At 36.1% G+C, this 19,864-nt stretch overlaps 1 protein-coding gene across 3 annotated transcripts in view; it reads right to left on the bottom strand.

The window, feature by feature from the left end:
• Window positions 1–902: 902 nt before the first annotated feature.
• GPM6A (glycoprotein M6A) overlaps window positions 903–19,864 on the bottom strand; it is a 194,926-nt gene continuing 175,964 nt past the window's right edge. For all 3 annotated transcript variants that reach the window (XM_014055258.2, XM_014055256.2, XM_014055257.2), the window contains 4 exons: window positions 8,768–8,921; window positions 7,352–7,428; window positions 6,319–6,384; window positions 903–3,071 (listed from right to left, as the gene is read on the bottom strand). In XM_014055258.2, coding sequence (XP_013910733.1) covers window positions 2,919–3,071; window positions 6,319–6,384; window positions 7,352–7,428; window positions 8,768–8,921 — 450 coding nt within the window. In that variant the 3' untranslated portion in view covers window positions 903–2,918. The remainder of the gene's footprint in view (window positions 3,072–6,318; window positions 6,385–7,351; window positions 7,429–8,767; window positions 8,922–19,864) is intronic.

The raw sequence follows: 19,864 nt of genomic DNA, 5'->3' as shown, positions 1-19,864 counted from the left end.
AGGTATACAGAAATCTGATAAATTCTGTAAATAAATTTCACAGTTTTAGTCCCAAGTTTTAATTTTGGTCTTAATAATAATCTATTTAAAGTATTATATTACACTATCCAAATGCTGTTCGTGAACTGAGATGGATCCAGTGTTTTGTATTTATATTTGTTTGTTTTTGCTCACTCTATTCCTTTATTACTCTACTCTTGTTTTTTTAACATTTATCATTGTCTAAAAGAGTGATTTGATTACATTTTTAAAGATTTACATTTTTAAAGCCCTGGTCTTTGAAATAGAGCAAATTAATTTGATTATTTCAACAAGAAGCTTGCTAAAGGTTGATGTTATAAACTATCAGAAATAGCATTATCAGCAGTACAGTGTCTGTTACAAATCCAGAACGAGCAAACTGTTTGAGCATGAACTCAGTTGATATCTTTGGTTGTAGAAAACATGGCAGGGATATCACTGAAGAGATGGGACTACAATATTGAGCCTGTTTGCATCTTACTATCTTTCAGATGTTGACTTAAAAAAAGCATAGACCTATTTTATTTTATTTTTTCTCTATAATTTGATACTCTACTACTGAATTGCTGCAGTGCCAGAAAATAATATATCTTCTCCATGGGTTGCTTATTACACACTTCTGACGTTTAAATGAGTAAAGAATTATATCTTGAATATGGAGTTATATATTTCATTTGCTCTTATTTTCACAATTAAGATGAATAATGTAATCATAATATCCCTGAAAACAATTCTCAGGTAAGTATATAACAATTTACTTCAGAGATTCACTTCTCTGATATTTTTCTAATCTAATCTAATCTACCACTAATGTGTGATATCTTTGACAAATAAAAACTTCTTCAGAAAAAAAAAAAGAGAAATGAAACACAGACAATCAATAAGTACACAAAGTACACAAGTGTATTTATTACATTTTTGCAAGCACTTGGTTCTACAGTTCAAAAACGCCACCATCAAGCTGTTGGCACATTTATGTACAAAACAGATTAATTATAATGCCTGCTACAAAGCATTCTTTGTGAAAATACAAACTCTAATACAGAGAAAAGCCAAAAGCATCAACATCATTACATGAGTTTAAAAGACATTTTAAAAAGCATCACAAACTGTTTTAAGACACAAAACTGAAACACTACAATATAGAATAGAAAGAAGTTAATAATACCTCTGCAGAACTGTAAATACTGGTACTGCACATTTTGGAATGTTGACCTCTTATAAGACAGTAAAGTGTAAAAAATAAAATAAAATCAAAACAAAACAAATGTAAAAAATGCAAAATGAACTAATACAACTTGATGCATAAACATGCCACAAGTAACTATTGAATTACCCTCTACTTACTACAAGAATTGGTAAAAATTACTGATGATGCATGACTAGTAATTGTACAAAGAAGAGTTTTACTCAAGAATTTTTATTAGAAATGCACTTACACTGAGAAAGAATTCACAATGATCCAATAAGTGCACAGACTAGCTAGGTTTTTTTAAAAACACTGACAAAAATGTCTTGTCAGAATACATCACTTTAAAAGACACTTTACAGCATTCTTGTAGCATTAGAAATAGGCAAAATAAAAATAAAAACACCAAATTTGGTCCAATAATACTTTTTTAAAATGTTTTGTATGTTTTTATGTGTTTTTGTTTGTTTTTAAACAGGTACTTCTTTCAGATTAACATGACTGACTTTTCTCTTAATACTTTCTTACTGAAAATAAAGGTTTAAATATATTACTAACATTTCCAAACAATAGCTCCAGTAGCAGCCATTAAATCCACTTTAACATTATACAGGTAAACCAGTATGTGTGTAGGAAAGCTACAAGCCAAGCTTTTACAATTATGGAAGCCTCCTCAAAAAAGATCACATACATTCTATGTATAGTTCAGACAGGTGCAATCCACTTAATTGTTTAAAGCAGGTAAAAAGACTCTGGCTCTTAAGGTTGCTGTATTATATAGTATTTTTATAAATATAGCTAAGCAAAAATTGCGCAGATCAGCACATTAACAGCTCCAGTTTAGCATCGCCATTTTGGGATTACAGAGGTCATTCTGTAGAAACCTATACATAACTCTATGTAACATTTGTCTATACACTGCAAATCTTGAAGGTAACTGTGGTCATCATACGCTTTGAAAAAGACGCATGGCCATGCATTACAAGCACCACGGTCTGCATGCTCACAATATAAACAGGAATAGCTATCAATGAAACTTTAAAATAGTGAATACTCCATTAAGTACATCAAGAATAATACAATGTTAACAAAGATAAGAAGCACTTCTTTTTGTTTTTTACCTACTCTTACAAATTTAGAAATTGCACCTTTAATTGTTTTTAAAATGTTCTCAGGACCCTCCATCAAGATGCCCACTGGTCCATCTGGTAAGATTTCCAAATCTGAAGGAATGTCAGCAGTGTGCCTCCTCAAAAAATTGTACATGGGGTACGAGTGGTCCCTTAGAAGTATACCTGTAGTTAAAGTACTTACTAAAATCCAAACTAAAGAGTATAAAAAACCATTTGTTCTTTTTCAAAAACATATAAGAAAAAAAGTGTTATGTGTAACACATATGAAGTGGTTTTTAAAAAAACACATCTCTGTATTTGACGATAGTTAAGTATTCTGGATATAACAGAAAACCATTTTAGGATGCAGGAAAGGCTGTTTCAGGAGCTTTGTAGTAGAAACTGATCACATAAGCTATTAACTAATTAAGAAACCAAGTGCAGGACAATCAAGAATTATATAGGGGCAATGTACAAGTCACCCTACTTTGTTTTGTGAGAAGCACTTTTTCATTTTGATTTTAAAAATGGAAAGATGGGTGGCCTTTATTTAAACAACAAAGCAAATAATGGTAGAAAGTAAGACAAGGTTTCCCTTATGTGTAGGCATTAAGCCGCTCTTTGGAGCGGGTAGAATGAATATCATGTAGTTCTTGCTCTTCCTTTGATTTAATATCCTCATACTTCTGCATTCTGCAAGCATCTTTCACATAGGCCCAGTTAGCAGACAGAACCATAAGATAGTGGACCTGAGAAGGAAGGAAGGAAGGAAGGAAGGAAGGAAGGAAGGAAGGAAGGAAGGAAGGAAGGAAGGAAGTTTGTGCTTTTAATCACTTTATTTAATATTACATTTTATCACACCCACTTGAATACTTTTAGAATGTGTGTACTTTAAAAGCTCTTTACTAAAATAATCAGGAATTAAAAAAAACAATTATATTCTTAAAATAAGTCATGGCAAACAAAAAAAAACAAACCCAAAATACTAATTTGCTTGCTATTCTTAATTTTGCAATTATTCTTTTTCTCTATGGTTTTTCGTTGGTTGGAAATATGTTCCTACATATTCCTGTTTTTGTTTTTCTTTAGTTGTTCAGTAATTATTTAACCTTTTGGCTACGCTCCATTTCATTTACTCACTTTATTATTTATTCCTATTGACTATGAAAGCCCCCAAAATTTTGCTAAGTATTGAAGTGTGTGTGTGTGTGTGTGTGTGTGTGTGTGTGTGTGTGTGTGTTGACTTTTACAGCACTGGTTTTGATGATTTCTATTCATAGCAGCGCAGAATTATTACACTACACTTTTTGCCTTTTCTTCAAACTAGCCCAGGTCCATATCTTTCTTAACATTAACTTTAATAACTTTATTTTTTTAACTTCCTACCTACCTAGCTTCTGCTTTTATTTCAACACTGAGAATATGCATTTGTTATATAAGAAGCTACTGCTTGTCCAGCAAAAGCTCATTCTTGCTATACAGCAGGGGTGTTTCAGTGTTCTTGCTGCTGGAAGAACAACTTTTAGAAAATGGGTATCAGAAGACAAATTCTCTCTTGTGGCCAGTGACTTCGTATTTTGGTGGGAAAGGTGGATTTGATGGGTTAAAAAGTATTCCTTAATTTCTCTGATAGGAATCCCAGTATTCTATGGGAAGTCAAAGGGGCTTTAAGGAACATAACCAGTTTAAAAGAATCACTTTATCTCCATGCCAGGCCCAATTCTTGGAAGTCAGGATGCAATGAAACTAAGCAGGTATGGAAATGGAGATGTCAAAAAACAGATTGGTATACTCTTGGGACAATGTTGTCAGAAACGGAGCTTACAAAGAGACAATCTCTCTGAGATTAAGGGCGACGCTTTCCAAATAATTGGTCAAAAGGCCTCAGAGTAAGTAAATTTGCAGAGTAAGTAAGTATGCAGTTATTTTACTTACAAGCGTCATATATAGCCTGAGAGCTAGCTCAAGGATTTTACAGTCCTCTGAACCAAGTCCAACGTTCAGGAACTTTTGCACAATTGCTTTTAGTATTTATGAAGATGCTCAGTTATCCAGGTCATAGTTATATAAAAAGTATTTTTTTATTTTGAAAATGCAACTGGACTAATTTTTTGAGGAAAAACAAGACATTTTGTTTTCTACTCTGGAAGCTTCATCAGTTATATTGGACACTGTGGGAGATGGAAGGACAGTTTCTGACAGTTGAGATTAGTTTGTGTGAGGGGAAATGATACATTCTGATAGGATGGGGGGATGGAAATGGAAAGATTGTGTTTTCTTTGCATTCAACTAGTCTTAACTCTGAGAGCCATTGTGGTTACCTGGGGTTTTACTTGTGACCTCAGAGTCCCCTGAATCAGAAGTATGGAATCTTTTTTGGAACAGAGAGAATGACTACATTGTAAATTGGGGATAGGTGGTATCTTATCCCTCCTCTTCTGTTGAAAGAGGGCGGTTGCCTTACCAGTCCAGTTGCCCTTTCAACATAAAAACTACTTTTGATGGTTTTAGTATGAAAACTTGAAAAAAACAGATGTAATTTCAAGAACTAAAACTCAAAACCCAACCAAATATTTTGACCCATATCTGATTGTACATTTTTATCATAGGGCTTACACTGATGGTCTCATTTTGTACCTGTTACTGGCATCATTAAAATATAATAACGTTGTTTTTAATGTAGAGTTTGAATGTTATTCTTATCGGCAATTCTTTTCTGTTCATAATCATTTGAAAATCTGCAATATTTTAATGTGCCAAATAACTTTCTATGATATAATGTTTACTGTGTTTACTATATAAAGCAGCGAAAATTTTATTTTAGGTGTGAAATTTTATTGTTGTGAACATTCTGACTATAGCTGTTTTAGCAAGAATTATTTTTATATAGGCAAGTATAAAAGTTAAAAAATTATAATATAAAATAATTAAATGTATTATAATGAACAACATCATTTACCTGGCACTCTTAAAAATTAAGTTATTTAAAAGAATCAATCCCAGTTCTAGTCTGAAAAATATAATAATAACAACCACCAACTTTGGTAGTTGTTGTGCATGGAGTGTACCTCGAAACATTAACAAACCAAAACCTAAAATATTAGCCCTTTCGGGGAGTGTTAGGAAGATTTGGGAAGTATTGAAAGGAATATATTATGTCTTGCAAGGTTTAAGATAGCCACTCTCACCTTTGATTTTGCTAAAAATATAAAGAAAAACTTTTGTTGGCCAAATTTCATAATTTTGCCATTCAATTTTGGTATTGTAATATCAGTTTGTTTTGGGGCTAAAACACTCAAATCTGAACTAAGAAATTGTTGAAATTAGTAAATATTTTTTGCCTGTTTCTAAAGAGCCAAATAGAAATTATTAAAGTAAAAAAAAAGTTTAAGGTTTGCAGGACCAAATGACTATTAGATGCTAAAATTATTACTGAAATGATTTTATATGTTTTATTTTGTGTCTATAATTCTTTGAGTGCTTAAAACTGCCTTCCAAACAATCATTAATGAGTTGTAGGACAACTGAATAGGGTGATATTATTTGGGCTAATAGCAGTTAGCAATAGCAATAGCAGTTAGACTTATATACCGCTTCATAGGGCTTTCAGCCCTCTCTAAGCGGTTTACAGAGTCAGCATATCGCCCCCACAGTCTGGGTCCTCATTTTACCCACCTCGGAAGGATGGAAGGCTGAGTCAACCCTGAGCCGGTGAGATTTGAACAGCCGAACTGCAGAACTGCAGTCAGCTGAAGTAGCCTGCAGTGCTGCACTCTAAGCACTGCGCCACCTCGGCTCTTCTAATGATCACAATGCTTACTGAAGGATATTGGGCTAATTCCCTATTGAGTTCATATTCCCTATCTCTTTTGACATGTATTTCCACACATTTTTACCTGATGGAGCCTCAAAGTTTCTGTGATTAGCTTTATGTTATAAGGATCCCAGGGACATAGATTACAATTTATTATAAAAGCAAAGTTGCCTAAATCTTACCATAGCAATGACAGCTGCTCCAGCCCCAGCAAGGGCTACAATAAACAAATGGAATGTCATGTTCAGCTACAAAAGAAAGAAAAAAAAATTACAAACTAAGAACACCAACTAAACCCATACTATGCAAATATCACAGTGCACACACAAATAGTCATATTGTTAAAGTTTTGAAATACATTGATTTATTGACTTCACTACTATTATTCATTATTTTATTTACAGCACCCTTGAAAATTGGGGAAAGCTGTCTTGGTTTCATTGATAGCCAAATTGTCAATGCAAAAACAAAATATACTTTAGCAAGTAAACAGGCGTTGAACTTTTTTCCTCAGTATTTTCCTTCTGCCTTTTGTTCTCTCTTTTTCCCAGATGAAAGCAAAACTACATTTATCTGGAGAAGAGAAAGACAGCTATACCTGTACTGGATAAACTGTGAGCTAACCAAAAGTGCAATCTAGTCAAAACGTTATTTCACCTCTTCTCTTTTTAAATAAAAAAATATGAAAAACTAATATATGATTTAACTGGAGCAGATGAGATGGAGTATATAGAGCAATATAATTTAATCTTCCCAATATTGGCTTGGAAATGAAAGATAATTATGTCTGAACTGGCCCTATGGCTAAAGAAACTGATAATATGTTGATCCAATGAAGGCTCAGGTTGATATATTTTATCGTTTTCTATACTAGGACATGGAAAGCACATTGCCACTGAGTTTCATTTTCAATTGAAAATGAACAATAGTAAGTCCTTTATTAATGTATACATCAACCATAAAATACTTTTTCCTGATATTATTATTAAAAACATCACTTTTTGTATTAATCATTCAGTAATTTGTTCAATCAAAAATATGATGGTATTAAGGATTTTATTTATGACCATTCAACCTCCATCAGTTGAAAAGGACTTACAACAAACAGAATAATCAGAATTAGTATTTAACTTTTTGCTGTTAAATATTAAGGAATTGGAAAAGCATTAATTAATGTCTTTATACAATAACAAAACTTTTCATAGTTTTGTTTACCTCAGTAGATTCACACATCCTGAGGAAATTTTCAGATGCTGTACAAATCTTTTTTTCTTCTCCAATTGTTACAATTCCTGGAACAAATGAAACAGTAAGTGATTTTTGATGCATATGTATTATGTATTCATTAGTGAAATTGACAATTAATAAACTTAAACATAGCTTTATGTATAAAAGATAAAGGTTCCCCTCACAATTATGTGCTATATGTTCCCGACTCTAGGGGGCGGTATTCATCTCTTTTTTCAAAGCCAAAGAGCCAGCACTATCCAAAGAGGTCTCCGTGGTCATGTGGCTGGCATGACTAAATGCCGAAGGCTCACGGAACACTATTACCTTCCAACCAAAGGTGGTCCCTATTTTTCTAGTTGCATTTTTACAGCCTTTTAAACTGCGAGGTTGGCAGAACTGGTACACGTAATGGGAGCTCACTCCGTTACACAGTGCTAGGGATTCGAACTGTCGAACTGCCAACTTTTCTGATCAACAAGCTCAGTGTCTTAGCCACTGAACCACATCCCTCACCTTTATGTATAAGAAAATCCAATTAATTGATAGCATAACATTTAAAAACAATTTAAAGAATAACCTTGTTTTAGGAATCAGGTGATTGTTGCTGATTACAATTTTTTGTACAAAAATATAACTGTTTTCTGCTTTCACAGCAGAAACCATGTTTAACATAACATGGTCATGAAATGGTCAGCTATATATTCCTTCATAATATTTTTGGCTGCCACATTGTAAGTTAAATATTTTTTTAAACAAGAAAATAATTAAATTAAATTCAATAATAATATAAACAATTATAAGTATAAATAGATCAAAATGTAGAATTATCAAAATTATAAATAGTTTAAGATTTTAATGAAACTAGTAAAAATAAGAAATCAGAGTCATATCTATGACATGGAAAGCTATATAAATTTGGTAAATCATTTTTTAAAATCAAAAGATGACAGAAAAAAAAGATGCAAGGAATATTCGCTGCTCCCTGAGTTTGGTTGAGATCACCAAGGATTTCTTACCACATATGGGAGAAAAAAGGTAATCAATAAATTCTAGAGATCAATCCATTACTGTGTCTACCAATCAAAGGGGCTTACCCATAGATGATAAGGGTAGAAGGGATTTGATAAGGACAGACAAGTGCTCTAAAGAACAAAACTAAGCAGATCCATCCAATTTGATATGCAGTAAAATAATATTATTAGTTTAAAACCAGGATCAAAATAAAGAGAGCAAAGTTAAAAGCCTGCTGCTAATTAAGACTTACATTGCTGCATAAATTTACTTCAAAGGAGAATGAAAGATTTGGAATAATATTTGTATATATCCAAGATTTCAAACAGTGAAATGTGCTTTTTAATTAGTATTTTACTGATGGAATTAATCAATATTTTAATTGCTTACCAAATTGACGGAGATCCAAGCAGAAATTTGCTCCTTCCACAAGAGTGGTGTTTTTACAAATGGTCCACAGGTTGAAATACATGTAAACAGGCAGAGAGGTGAAGGCTGTAACTCCCAGCCAGGCCAACATGAAGATATAAGTCAGCATAATAAACTGTAACAAATATGAACAAATAAGACAAAATCTGGCAAGTGTTAAAACCTGCACAGAAGTAATATTTTACAGAGAATAAAATATTTATCTATCCATCACAATTGGTATAAACAACTAATTTCTTATGAGACAGAAACAAGACTCAAGATAAAATTCATATATTATACTAAAGTAATTTAATCCTATATTTAGGCTTCCACATTTAAAGAGCTCTGAGATTCATTAGTAGTAGTTCTGACAAATACAAAATATTCTATAAAATGGAATAGTAACTGTTCTGTTTCTATATAGTCTTTGCATTTTATTGATTTATGATTTTTCTTCTTTGAGGGAAATACTTTTTAATGTTGTAATAATTAATCCATTGAGAGAATTTTGAATAACTTAGAAATACAATATAGTATGTAATAAATGCCTCATCTATGAAAAACACAGGAACAAAATGTGTGCCTGGCAAAGCTGTTCTATCAGTTAGAGAAACCATGCAAAGAAGATATTTATCCCTTGCTTTATGCTCTGTCAGTGATAAACTTTACATTAACTTGAAACCTGGACAAATCCATGTTACTTTAATTGCATAAGGAAATGATCATAGCCACGCCTATATCAATGACTGCCCTCTATATTATCTTGCTGGACATATTCATATGTGATGTGAGACAGAATTTGGTCCTTGATATGGGCTACATCTTTCAAACTGCATGAAGACATTTAGGCATTACAAAAAGGCAATTTCATAAGAACACTCCATCTTACATACACTTCTCTCATAAAATAAAGGCAATCTTATTAATACCATTTTTTATATTTAAATCAAATCCACAAAAGTAGCTGGAGAATCAAGAGATTGCAACCTCAAGCTGGTACTATATAACTTCTGCAATTGAATGCCTGTGCCATTTCTCTCCCTTTGCTTTATATGAACACCTTTGATATATGTAATGTCCCAATTCCAAATTTTCCTCCAATAGTAGTAAACAGTTTCCTACATGTATGTGATGCATTCACTCCACCTGAAAGAATCACAACTTTTAAGTAATGAGAATCTTTTTTAAAAATAAATTCTTACAGGATCACAGAATGCATGGAGCAGAAAAAACAAAAATCCACAATGGGCTGAATTAAATATTTCATTTAATTTTCAGGAAAGTATATTCAAGTCATTTCAGCGATCCTCTCTCAATTCTATTGGGAAAGGTCAAGGCATATCCACTAATTGAACCACAGGTTTGCCCCACTCATTTTTATTTTTCATTTCATTAAAAGCATGAACTACATTTTACTTCTTGCTATTTTTTGTGTGTTTTCTTTTCTTCTCTATCCTTTTTCCATGCTGACACAACAATGACAAAGGTGAGCCAGCAGATTATTAATTTATTTGCTTCAGGCAGGTTACTGTTGAAAGATTGATAATAAACTATTATACAACAGTTGAAGATATTAAAAAGAACACTGTGCCCAAATTCCACCTTGTCCACTTAAGTCCTCGAGGCTACGACGCCATTGACTTGCATTGCTAGCTCCTGATTGGCTAAGACGCGAGCATCCAGCTGGCGGGAGAATCCAGCCATTCTATTGGTTTAGCGTCTGACAGTTCTAGTATAAAAGGGCTGTCAGCTGTCAAATGTTTTGCTGTTTGCCGGTTCGAGGTTTGCCTTACATTGAGCTGTATGTTACTATAATAAAGTTTGTGTTAGCTTCAACCTGCCTTGCCTCAGTTCCTGTCTGCCTCGTTCTCCCTACAGAACACTGGCGACGAGGATGGGATCAGGTCTGAGGTAAAGGAAAGAAGCGAAGTCACTGTTAGAGCTGCCTCAAGTCACTGGCGATGAGACGTCGCTCCAAGGCTAATTCCTCACGTTCCGTCCTTTTAAGGATGGCTAACCTACCAGCATTCATGGCATTCAGCCTGGCCACTGAAACATGGGACGCCTAGTTCGAGCGGTTCGAGTGCTTCCTGGACGCAAATGACTTCACCGGTTTGTCTAGTGGCCATAAAATAGGCTATTTTCTCAGTGCCTGTGGCCACGAGATGTTTGGAACAGCCAGGGCTTTAGCGGCCCCACAGTCCATACATTCGATGCCTTGGGAGACGCTTTTGGAGAAACTTAAAAATCACTACTCTCCAACTCCCTCGCTCATAGCCAGACACTATGCATTTAGGCAGAGAACCCAGAGAGAAAGGGAATCCGTGACCGATTACATGGCTTCCCTCAGGACAGCGGCCCTACACTATGAGTTTCCTGTGCTAGATGATTTCCTGTTAAAACAGCTGGTCTGTGGTATCAAAGACCTCAGACTTCAGCGGCGTTTGCTGTTGCGAAAAGAGCTGAGCCTTCAGGCAGCTGTGGATGAAGCCACGGCATACGGCAGACAAATCCACCACAGAAATTCAAAGATTTCTGCCACCGGCCACCCATACCAACAGGGGCCACGCTGTCCACCACAAAGAAGACTATGATGAAGACTTCTCAGGCAATGAAGAAGAGATCAGCCGCCTCAAACTGGCCACCCAGAAAAAACGAACTCAGGCTGACTTTTTACCTCAGGTGGGTTGCATGAGTTGTGGCGGGAACCATGCAAGGTCAGTCTGCAGGTTCAAAGCCGCCATCTGCCAGTGGTGTGACAGGAAGGGACATTTGGCCAAGGTATGCAGGGCGGCTATGCCAATTGCTGACCGGCGTCTGGAGTGTGCCTTGCCAGACAATTCACAAAACGGCTTCCAAAACACTGTGAAGACTGTTTTGCCATAGCAGGTGACCAACAGCACTCGGAGTGAGCCGTCAGCCATGCGTCCCTAATTAAACCTGCCCACAAAATTTACCTGACTGTACGCATAGAGGGAGAGCAAGATGGGAGTGGACACTGGCTCTTCCAAATCCCTTGTCTCTTGGACTACTATCAAGCGGATAGTGCCCAGCCTTACTAAGGCTAAACTCAGGCAGTGCCCACTTCACCTCAGAGACTATCAAGGACAGCCAATACCCATTGTGGGGTGCGGCACTTTCACTATCACTAGCAGCAACTTCCAGGGGCCTCTTCCCCTCATAATCGTAGATAGCCATTTGCCCAGCCTTCTGGGGCTGGACTGGTTCTCCACATTGGGGCTCAATGTCTCTGGCGTCCACTCCGTTGTTCCAGTCTACTTCGCCATGCTCACCAGCGAGTTCGCGGACGTGTTTGATGACAAGCTTGGTAAATATAAGGGGACCCCTATTTCCTTTAATTTGGATCCCCAGGTGGCACCAATATGCCTTAAGCCTAGGAGAGTGCCTTTTGCCTTTTGGCCCAAGGTAGACCTAAAACTAGATAAGTTGATTGCACAGGGGGTGCTAGAGGCAGTGGACCACTCTCCCTGGGAGACCCCAATCATAATACCGATTAAGCAAGATGGTAGCATTAGGATTTGTGGGGATTTTAAATGCACCATTAATAAGGGGTTGCAAGCCAACCCTTATCCTGCACCAGTGGTGCAACACCTGTTCCATTCTTTGGGGCAGGGAAATATTTTTGCCAAGTTAGACTTGGCACAAGCATATAAATAGCTCCCAGTGGATGAAGCCACTGCCATGGCTCAGACCATCGTAATGCACCAGGGGGCTTTTAAATGTAAACATTTGCAGTTTGGGGTCAGCTTAGTCCCGGGTATTTTTCAGAGCCTAATGGAGCGGATGTTCCAGGGGCTGCCAGGGGTGGTACCCTATTTCAACGACATGCTTGTATCCGCTTTGGATCAAGCCGAGCTTGTCGACAAATTGAGAGCAGTCCTGACCCATTTTCGCCAGGCGGGGCTGAAACTCAAACAGGAGAAATGCAGGATAGGGATCCCCAGTGTGGTTTTGGGGTTATCTTGTGGATGCCAAAGGCATCCACCCTACTCCGTCCAAGGTAGAGGCGATTAAGAAAGCCCCCACACCCTCTTCTAAGGCTGAACTGCAAACCTTTCTGGGGCTGCTTAATTTTTATGCAACACCATTGACTTGCATTGCTAGCTCCCGATTGGCTAAGACGTGAGCAGCCAGCTGGCGGGAGAATCCAGCCATTCTATTGGTTAAGCGTCTGACAGTTCTAGTATAAAAGGACTGTCAGCTGTCAAATGTTTTGCTATTTGCTGGTTTGAGGTTTGCCTTACATTGAGCTGTATGTTACTATAATAAAGGTTGTGTTAGCTTCAACCTGCCTTTCCTCAGTTCCTGTCTGCCTCATTCTCCCTATAGAACACTTTTCCTTGTCACAATGAGCTGATATGTATGTACTGTGCTTTCCTTTTGATGATTTGGCATAAAATAAAGGCAGACAGCAAGGAGCTTGAACTAGAGGCTTGCCTTTATTCAGCGGCAGCCATCTTAAAACTACCTTCTGCCTCAGATGACGTCATTAAAAAGGTTAACTGTTTCCTAACCTTCTTAAAGTGCTAGGCATAACAATTGAACTTGGAATATAGCATAAAACATACACATCATTACATTATCTATCCTGGCTAATAAAGTTGTTTACATAGCCCAGGCAATTGCTCCTTTAATAGTTGAATATACAGTAGTAGGTAGAGATCCTGTATGCTATTCTAGTAGGATACTGCTTTTCCTACTGGCTTCAGGGAAGGATTAACAGAAAAATAACAATTACTTTAAATTACCCTAAACTTCAACTCAGTGTGACATGTGATACAGATTACCTTCATCAGGATTTAATACTGCCTTAAATACTGCCTTGGGAGCCTAATTAAAATTAAAAAAAAGTAAAGGAACTTCTCATTAAAAAAGATTGAATTTCTTGTCTTTGCCTTCTTATATCATTCCTGTTTAAGAGTTCCATGATACTATAGCATAATGCAAATAAATAAGGCATATCTGCCAAATTTAGACACTTTCATTGCAAAAAGTAGGTGGAAACCAGAACTCATTTTAGAATCTGAGAATATAGAACATAAATAAAACACATGATTTGTTCAGCCCAGGAAAGAGATGTAGAATTGGAGATCCTCAGCAAACTGATGTTAGGATATGGTGATTTCTACTGGATGCTGATAGATAACATCACCCAGAATTTCCAAATAGATTAACAGGAATGGAAAGGAGTCAGACCCTGAGGTGATCCACAGAGAAAGAGTTTAAGCTAGTGCTCTCCCTGCTACAAGTGAAACTTAATATTAGAGGAGAACTACTACAAAATTGTGCCTATCACTCCCAACCTTCTAAACCAATCCAAAAGAGTGTCATGATCAATAGTACTCAATATTACTAAGTGGGAGGGCAAACATTCCATAATATACCAGTTGCATAATTGTTTATTTTTTTCTTTTTTAAATATAACAATAATTATTTTTAACAAACTAATGTTAAAAACTAAAAAAAGGATTGTACAAAGTTATCTAAAGTTAGTGGTGATTACCCAGTAATGTTTATATCATGCCATAAATTTGAGTCTACCAAGTTCTAATCCAATATCTAAACCAGTGGTAGTCAACCTTTTTCTACCTACCGCCCACTAATGGATCTTTCTTGATGGAAAATTTCCTTACCGCCCAACAGTTTTTGCGCAAGTACGGAACATGAGCATATTTCTTTTTTTCAGACATGCGTTCTAAATTTGTTTCATAATTTAACAACTACTTTTACTCTTACGTTTTGATCTGCACTCCACACAGTGCTTTTTCCCCTCCTCTTTTCCTTTTTATTACACACACCAAAAATAATGCTGTATTAGGTGCCAATTTATATTAAATGTCACCATCAAAATAAAATTCCTTTTCCTGCCTTTTTCTTTACCTTTCTTATAGTATTTCACTATATCAAGGATCTCTTTTTCCCTTTTTTATTTTCTCCTTCTTCTTCCTTTACTTATTTTTCTTTTCTTTTATAAGATAACAAAACTTAATTTATGAGCCAGACTAAACACTGCTTACTCTCTTCCTTTATTTTATCCCCTTTTCTCTATTTTTCTTCCCTTTTTTATTTATTTTTTGATCTTTTCCTTTTTATCTCTTTTTTTACCTTCTTTAGAGCAATGTACAAAAGTAAGGCTGAGCTAGTTAGCCCACTAATTATTATTAGCCAACAATTCTCTCCTGCCGATAACATTTCTTTCTCCTATTTTGCAACTGCTCTGCTCCACTTTATTTTATAAGATAACAAAACTTATCTGCCTGTCCCTGCTATCAGTTTCCACTCACTTCTCCCCTTCCTCTTTCCACGTTTGCTTGTTTGCGTGCATGCACACATTTTTTTATTGATGTGTGCTCGCGCTTGCCCACTCGCTCAAAAGGAGGTTTTAACTTCCAAAGTCCCTACCACCCACCTGGAATCCTGAAACGCCCACTAGTGGGCGGTAGGGATCAGGTTGACGACCCATGATCTAAACATTACCTGACATTAAAGCTCTCTCAAGCCATATGCATGATATTTGAAATTACAGGTCAATTGTCAGCCTCTGTTTTGGTTACTTGCTTACGGCTGCTTTGCTACGCTTGCTTACTATTGGCTGCCATAGAAATGTGGGGGCATGGTATTGGGGAAGGCAATAATATTTTACTGGAGGAGTCTTGTTCTCACCATCTTCTGCGCATGCTGGTGGCTGATGTTTGGACTTGGTCAAGGACAACCGTCTCACATACCAACTTGATGAGGCTGTTTGAAGATGCACCCCACATGACACCTTAGGGAGTTGCATATTGGACATTGGGTTGGGGAATTGGGAAGAGGGTGCTGGGTAGACGTTTGATATGTATATGTTCCCGCCTTTCTGGCTCAGAACTTGATTTCCTTTTAGCTGCTTTCATTTCATATCTAAAAGTATTTTATCTCTATCAACATGGAATTGAAGTTTTTCTTTCTTGGATATTGAAGGAGACATGCCTGACACCAATTTTTTTACAACTTACTTATTTTCCTGCCCATTATCTACTATGTCTGCTGTCTGAGCTATGAAATATTTAAACTTTAAATTTTTGCTTTCTGAATTCTACATGGTAATATAAAAAATGTTATCGTTATAATTCAAAAATATGATTTAAACTACATTGGTGTAGTGGTTAAGGCATCAGGCTAGAAACAGGACACAAAGTTCAAGTCTGGTCTTAGGAGCATAACTAACTGGGTAACCTTGGGCCAATCACCTTCTCTCAGCCTTAGGAAGAAGGCAATAGCAAATCACTTCTGAAAAAACTTTTCTAATAAAACTGTAGGGTTTTGTCCAAGCAGTCTCCAAGAATTGGAAATAACTGAATGGAAGAAAAAATAATAATTACACAAGTATATTATGTAATAAGCAATACAATAAATAAGACACAGGACTTTATGTTTAATATTCTTGCCTCAGAACTAACATGCCTTCCAAAGGCCAAATGCACAGATGTTAAAAAAACAATATTGATAGGTAACACATTCATTTGAGTTTTTTCTCCTGCTTTTACCAATAATAATTTCTCATTACTAATACTAATATGAATACTAATACTAAAATGTTAGTTAAAAATATGACCACTGTCCTAGGTCAGGGCCTTACAACAATAAAATATTATGAACACAGGTAAGATGACAGCAAGCTAACTAAATATGAATGAAAACAATCAGAGCAACAACTGTTTCATTAGCATAATGAACCAGAAGAACAAATTGGCTCTTTAGTAATTTAATTAGATCCCTTAAGAAAGAACATAAATGAAGTGACAAAAAGAATGCTTGTGATATAGCTGCCGTTATTATGCAAACAGCAGGCCTTATGATAGTGCTGTATATTTATTCTACTGTTAAACATTAGGGTGATGGAATAAATCACTTGCTGAAAAAAACACCCTGATTCAATCTGAGTAAACATCATGATTAAACAAAGTCATTTACATACAATATCTTCTACCTGTTAACAGATAAGCAATATCTGTTAAAAACGTAACTATTTCAACAACTTCTTCAGGACTGAAATAGGACTAGGCTCCTGTACAAGGATAATATTGCTCTAAGAGTAAAAAGGGCTGAGAACCAACTGGAAAACATCACATTCTTCTTAACATTTTTCTCTAACAGCATTTGTCCATGCCAGAAATCTCCAACACTGTCAGAGAATTCTTTTGATTTTTTTTTCAAGATAGACACTCTTTTTTCAACTTTTACCAGAAGCTGAAAAATTCAGACTCTCATGAAAATACTTACCTCAGACATTTCCTGAAGCACCTGTCAAAGTTGATTTGACCTTGGTGAATGCAGTTGGTAAAGTTGAAAGACAAAGCACTTGCAAGGCAATGCTCTCTTCACGACATTCTCTTTCAGCACTTACCAAAACAGGAAGATTTGGGTTGTTTTAAATTAGAAGGGTAATTGCTTTAAATAAGCTTCACAATGATGTACAGTTAATTATTCATTGAGGCAAATTATGAAGTATTGTCAACCAATACTCTTCATCAAGGCCAATCTAACGCAGTCAGTTATAAGATTCTCTTCACTTCAGTTTCATATGGCTACCCAGAATAAATTCTGGATCCAATAATCAGCCTAAGTGTAGACCACAACCTTAAAGAAAAATACAGCTCTGTTCATCCATTTGCTCTTAATCCGCCCGAATCTTCAATTTCAATTTCTGAATTCGTGACAATTACGGTATTGTATGTTTCAGAATATAAGATGCACATTTTTCCCTCCATTAAAGAGGGTGGAAATTTGGATGCGTCTTATACATTGAAGACAACATTTTTGGCTTCCAGAACCACCACCACCCTGTGCATCCAGTTTTTCACAAAAATGGACATGCAGAGGGTTTAGGAGGCCCGCAAGGTGCTCCTGAGGGTTGGGGCGGGCAAAAACGAACAAAGAACAAGCCATTGTCTTGCTCGTTTTTGCCTCCCCTCTCATGTCCCCAAGAGCACTCTACAAGCCTCCCAAAGCCTATGCATGCACTGTTTTTTGCAAAAAATGGGCCCATTTTTGCCAGCACCACCCCGTCCCCAGGAGCACTGTGCAGGCCTCTCAAACTCGCTGTATGCCCTGTTTTTCACAAAAAACTAGGCATGCAGAGGGTTTGGGATGCCTGCAGAGTGCAAAACTTTTTTTTAAATTTACCTCTTCAAAATCTTGGTGTGTCTTATACTCTGGTGCGTCTTATAGTCTGAAAAATACAGTAGTTCTAACCTGCACATGATCTTTCACTCAGTGGCTTCCTAGGAATATTATATTAATACAGGAGATAAGGAGGAGCATTCCTAGAGAACTGAGTAAACAATACTTATATTTTCTAATGATAGTACTTAAAATGGAGGCACTCTTATTTTCTTCAGTTGTTTGAAGATGGTATCATGGTCAGTGTTATCAAAAGCTGATGAATTATGCAGAGCTATCAATTGTGGATGGTCACACTAAAACACAATCTAGTGGTGATCATCCATCAGGCTAAGGCATTATCCATGCAAAAGTAGATTAAAATTCCAGAATGGAAAACAACTTTAGAGAGTATTTTTATTATTTTAAAAAAATAATGTAAATAAGGAATATGGGCATCTTAAAATAAAATTATTTTAAAAATTGTCTGCTATATTCTGGATATTCCAAATCTCTCAAACTACATAATGCAGAAGAATTAGGTATTAAACAGAAGTGTTTAATATTATTTTATCCTAAGCATATGATAAAATAATATTAAACACAACAAAGCAGCGCTTCTAAAAATATTTAAATGTGGAAAGTATATGGTTGTTGAACTTTAAACTATTTTTTTGAAATTTTGCTGAATACTCTGAGGCAGGGGTGTTAAACTTGATTTCATTGAGGGCCGCATCAGGGCTATGTTTACCTTGGGGGGAATGAAGTGGGCGTGGCCAGAGTGGGCGTGGCCATTTCTCGATCACTCCTTTCAGGGGCACTTGTGGTGGCCTTAGCACTCTGTCAGAGAAAATGGCCTTCCCAAGCTCTGTTTTCACTGCCAGAGGCACCGCGGGCCAGTCCTTCGCTGTTTCCAGGGTGGCACCATGGCCAAATCTAAGCACCCCGTGGGCTGGATCCAACCCCTGGGCCTTGAGTTTGCTGTAAGCTACAATGTTCTAAGGTACAATGTTGTCAATTTTGATCTCTACAATATACATTATGTAATCAAAGCACTGCTTTTCCCTCTCTTTTACCAGAAATACGCCAATGTTTTTATTTTATTTACTTTGTATCCTTTCAGTCTTTCAGAAAAAAAGTGAAATTTATGCATTATACATACAGTTGGAATTGGAGATATCATCATTTTTCAAAAAGCAATTAGGCCAATATACTCTTCCTATTCATTTTCTATTTTTTGTCCTTTATTTTCATTTTTACTGGGTTTTAAAAAAATATATCCTCAGATTTATATACAGATTATCTTTGGCATTATTATAATTCTACTATTATTACATAGTACTTACCATTCTTAGGCTACCCTTACTCTTTTTTTATATAACGTGTATGCCTGCAGCTCAACTCACATGAGAGGCGGGCCAGCATGCATGTGCATGCACACCCAACTCCACTTGAAGTTGAGGTTGAGTGTACATGTTGAGTGTACATGAAGTTGAGTGTACATGTCTGTGCACGCCAGCCCACTGTGCATGTGAATTGTACTGCACACACACATATGTGTGCTGGCCCACCTATCACGCGGCTGGTTCCCCTCTCCTCCTAGTCAGGGCATCAAGCTGCAAAGGTTATCTGATATTTATTTAGGTAGCTACTGTTTTTTTAAAAAACCATAATTTTCCAAGGATTTAATACTCATATACTTGCAAAAATTCTACAACTGTGAATACTTCTGATCAGAAAAAGAAAGAAATCATTTTAGAAAGTTCAAGTCAGAAAATTCAATTCAACAGAAATTAAGTATTCTAGAATCAGTTGTTAAATATATAAGATTCAGGACAAATATATAACTTATTTTTTTATTTATTTCTATTTCATGTTTCTAGATCAGCTGTCTTGCTCAAGGGACTTAATAGTTGC

The sequence above is a fragment of the Thamnophis sirtalis genome, unplaced genomic scaffold (assembly GCF_051295495.1).
Source record: "Thamnophis sirtalis isolate CommonGarterSnake01/CBP01778 unplaced genomic scaffold, rThaSir2_p1.2 scaffold_10, whole genome shotgun sequence".
In the NCBI taxonomy this organism is placed as follows: domain Eukaryota; kingdom Metazoa; phylum Chordata; class Lepidosauria; order Squamata; family Natricidae; genus Thamnophis; species Thamnophis sirtalis.
Note: the sequence above shows the minus strand (reverse complement) of the source record. Positions and strands in the feature narration are given on the sequence as shown.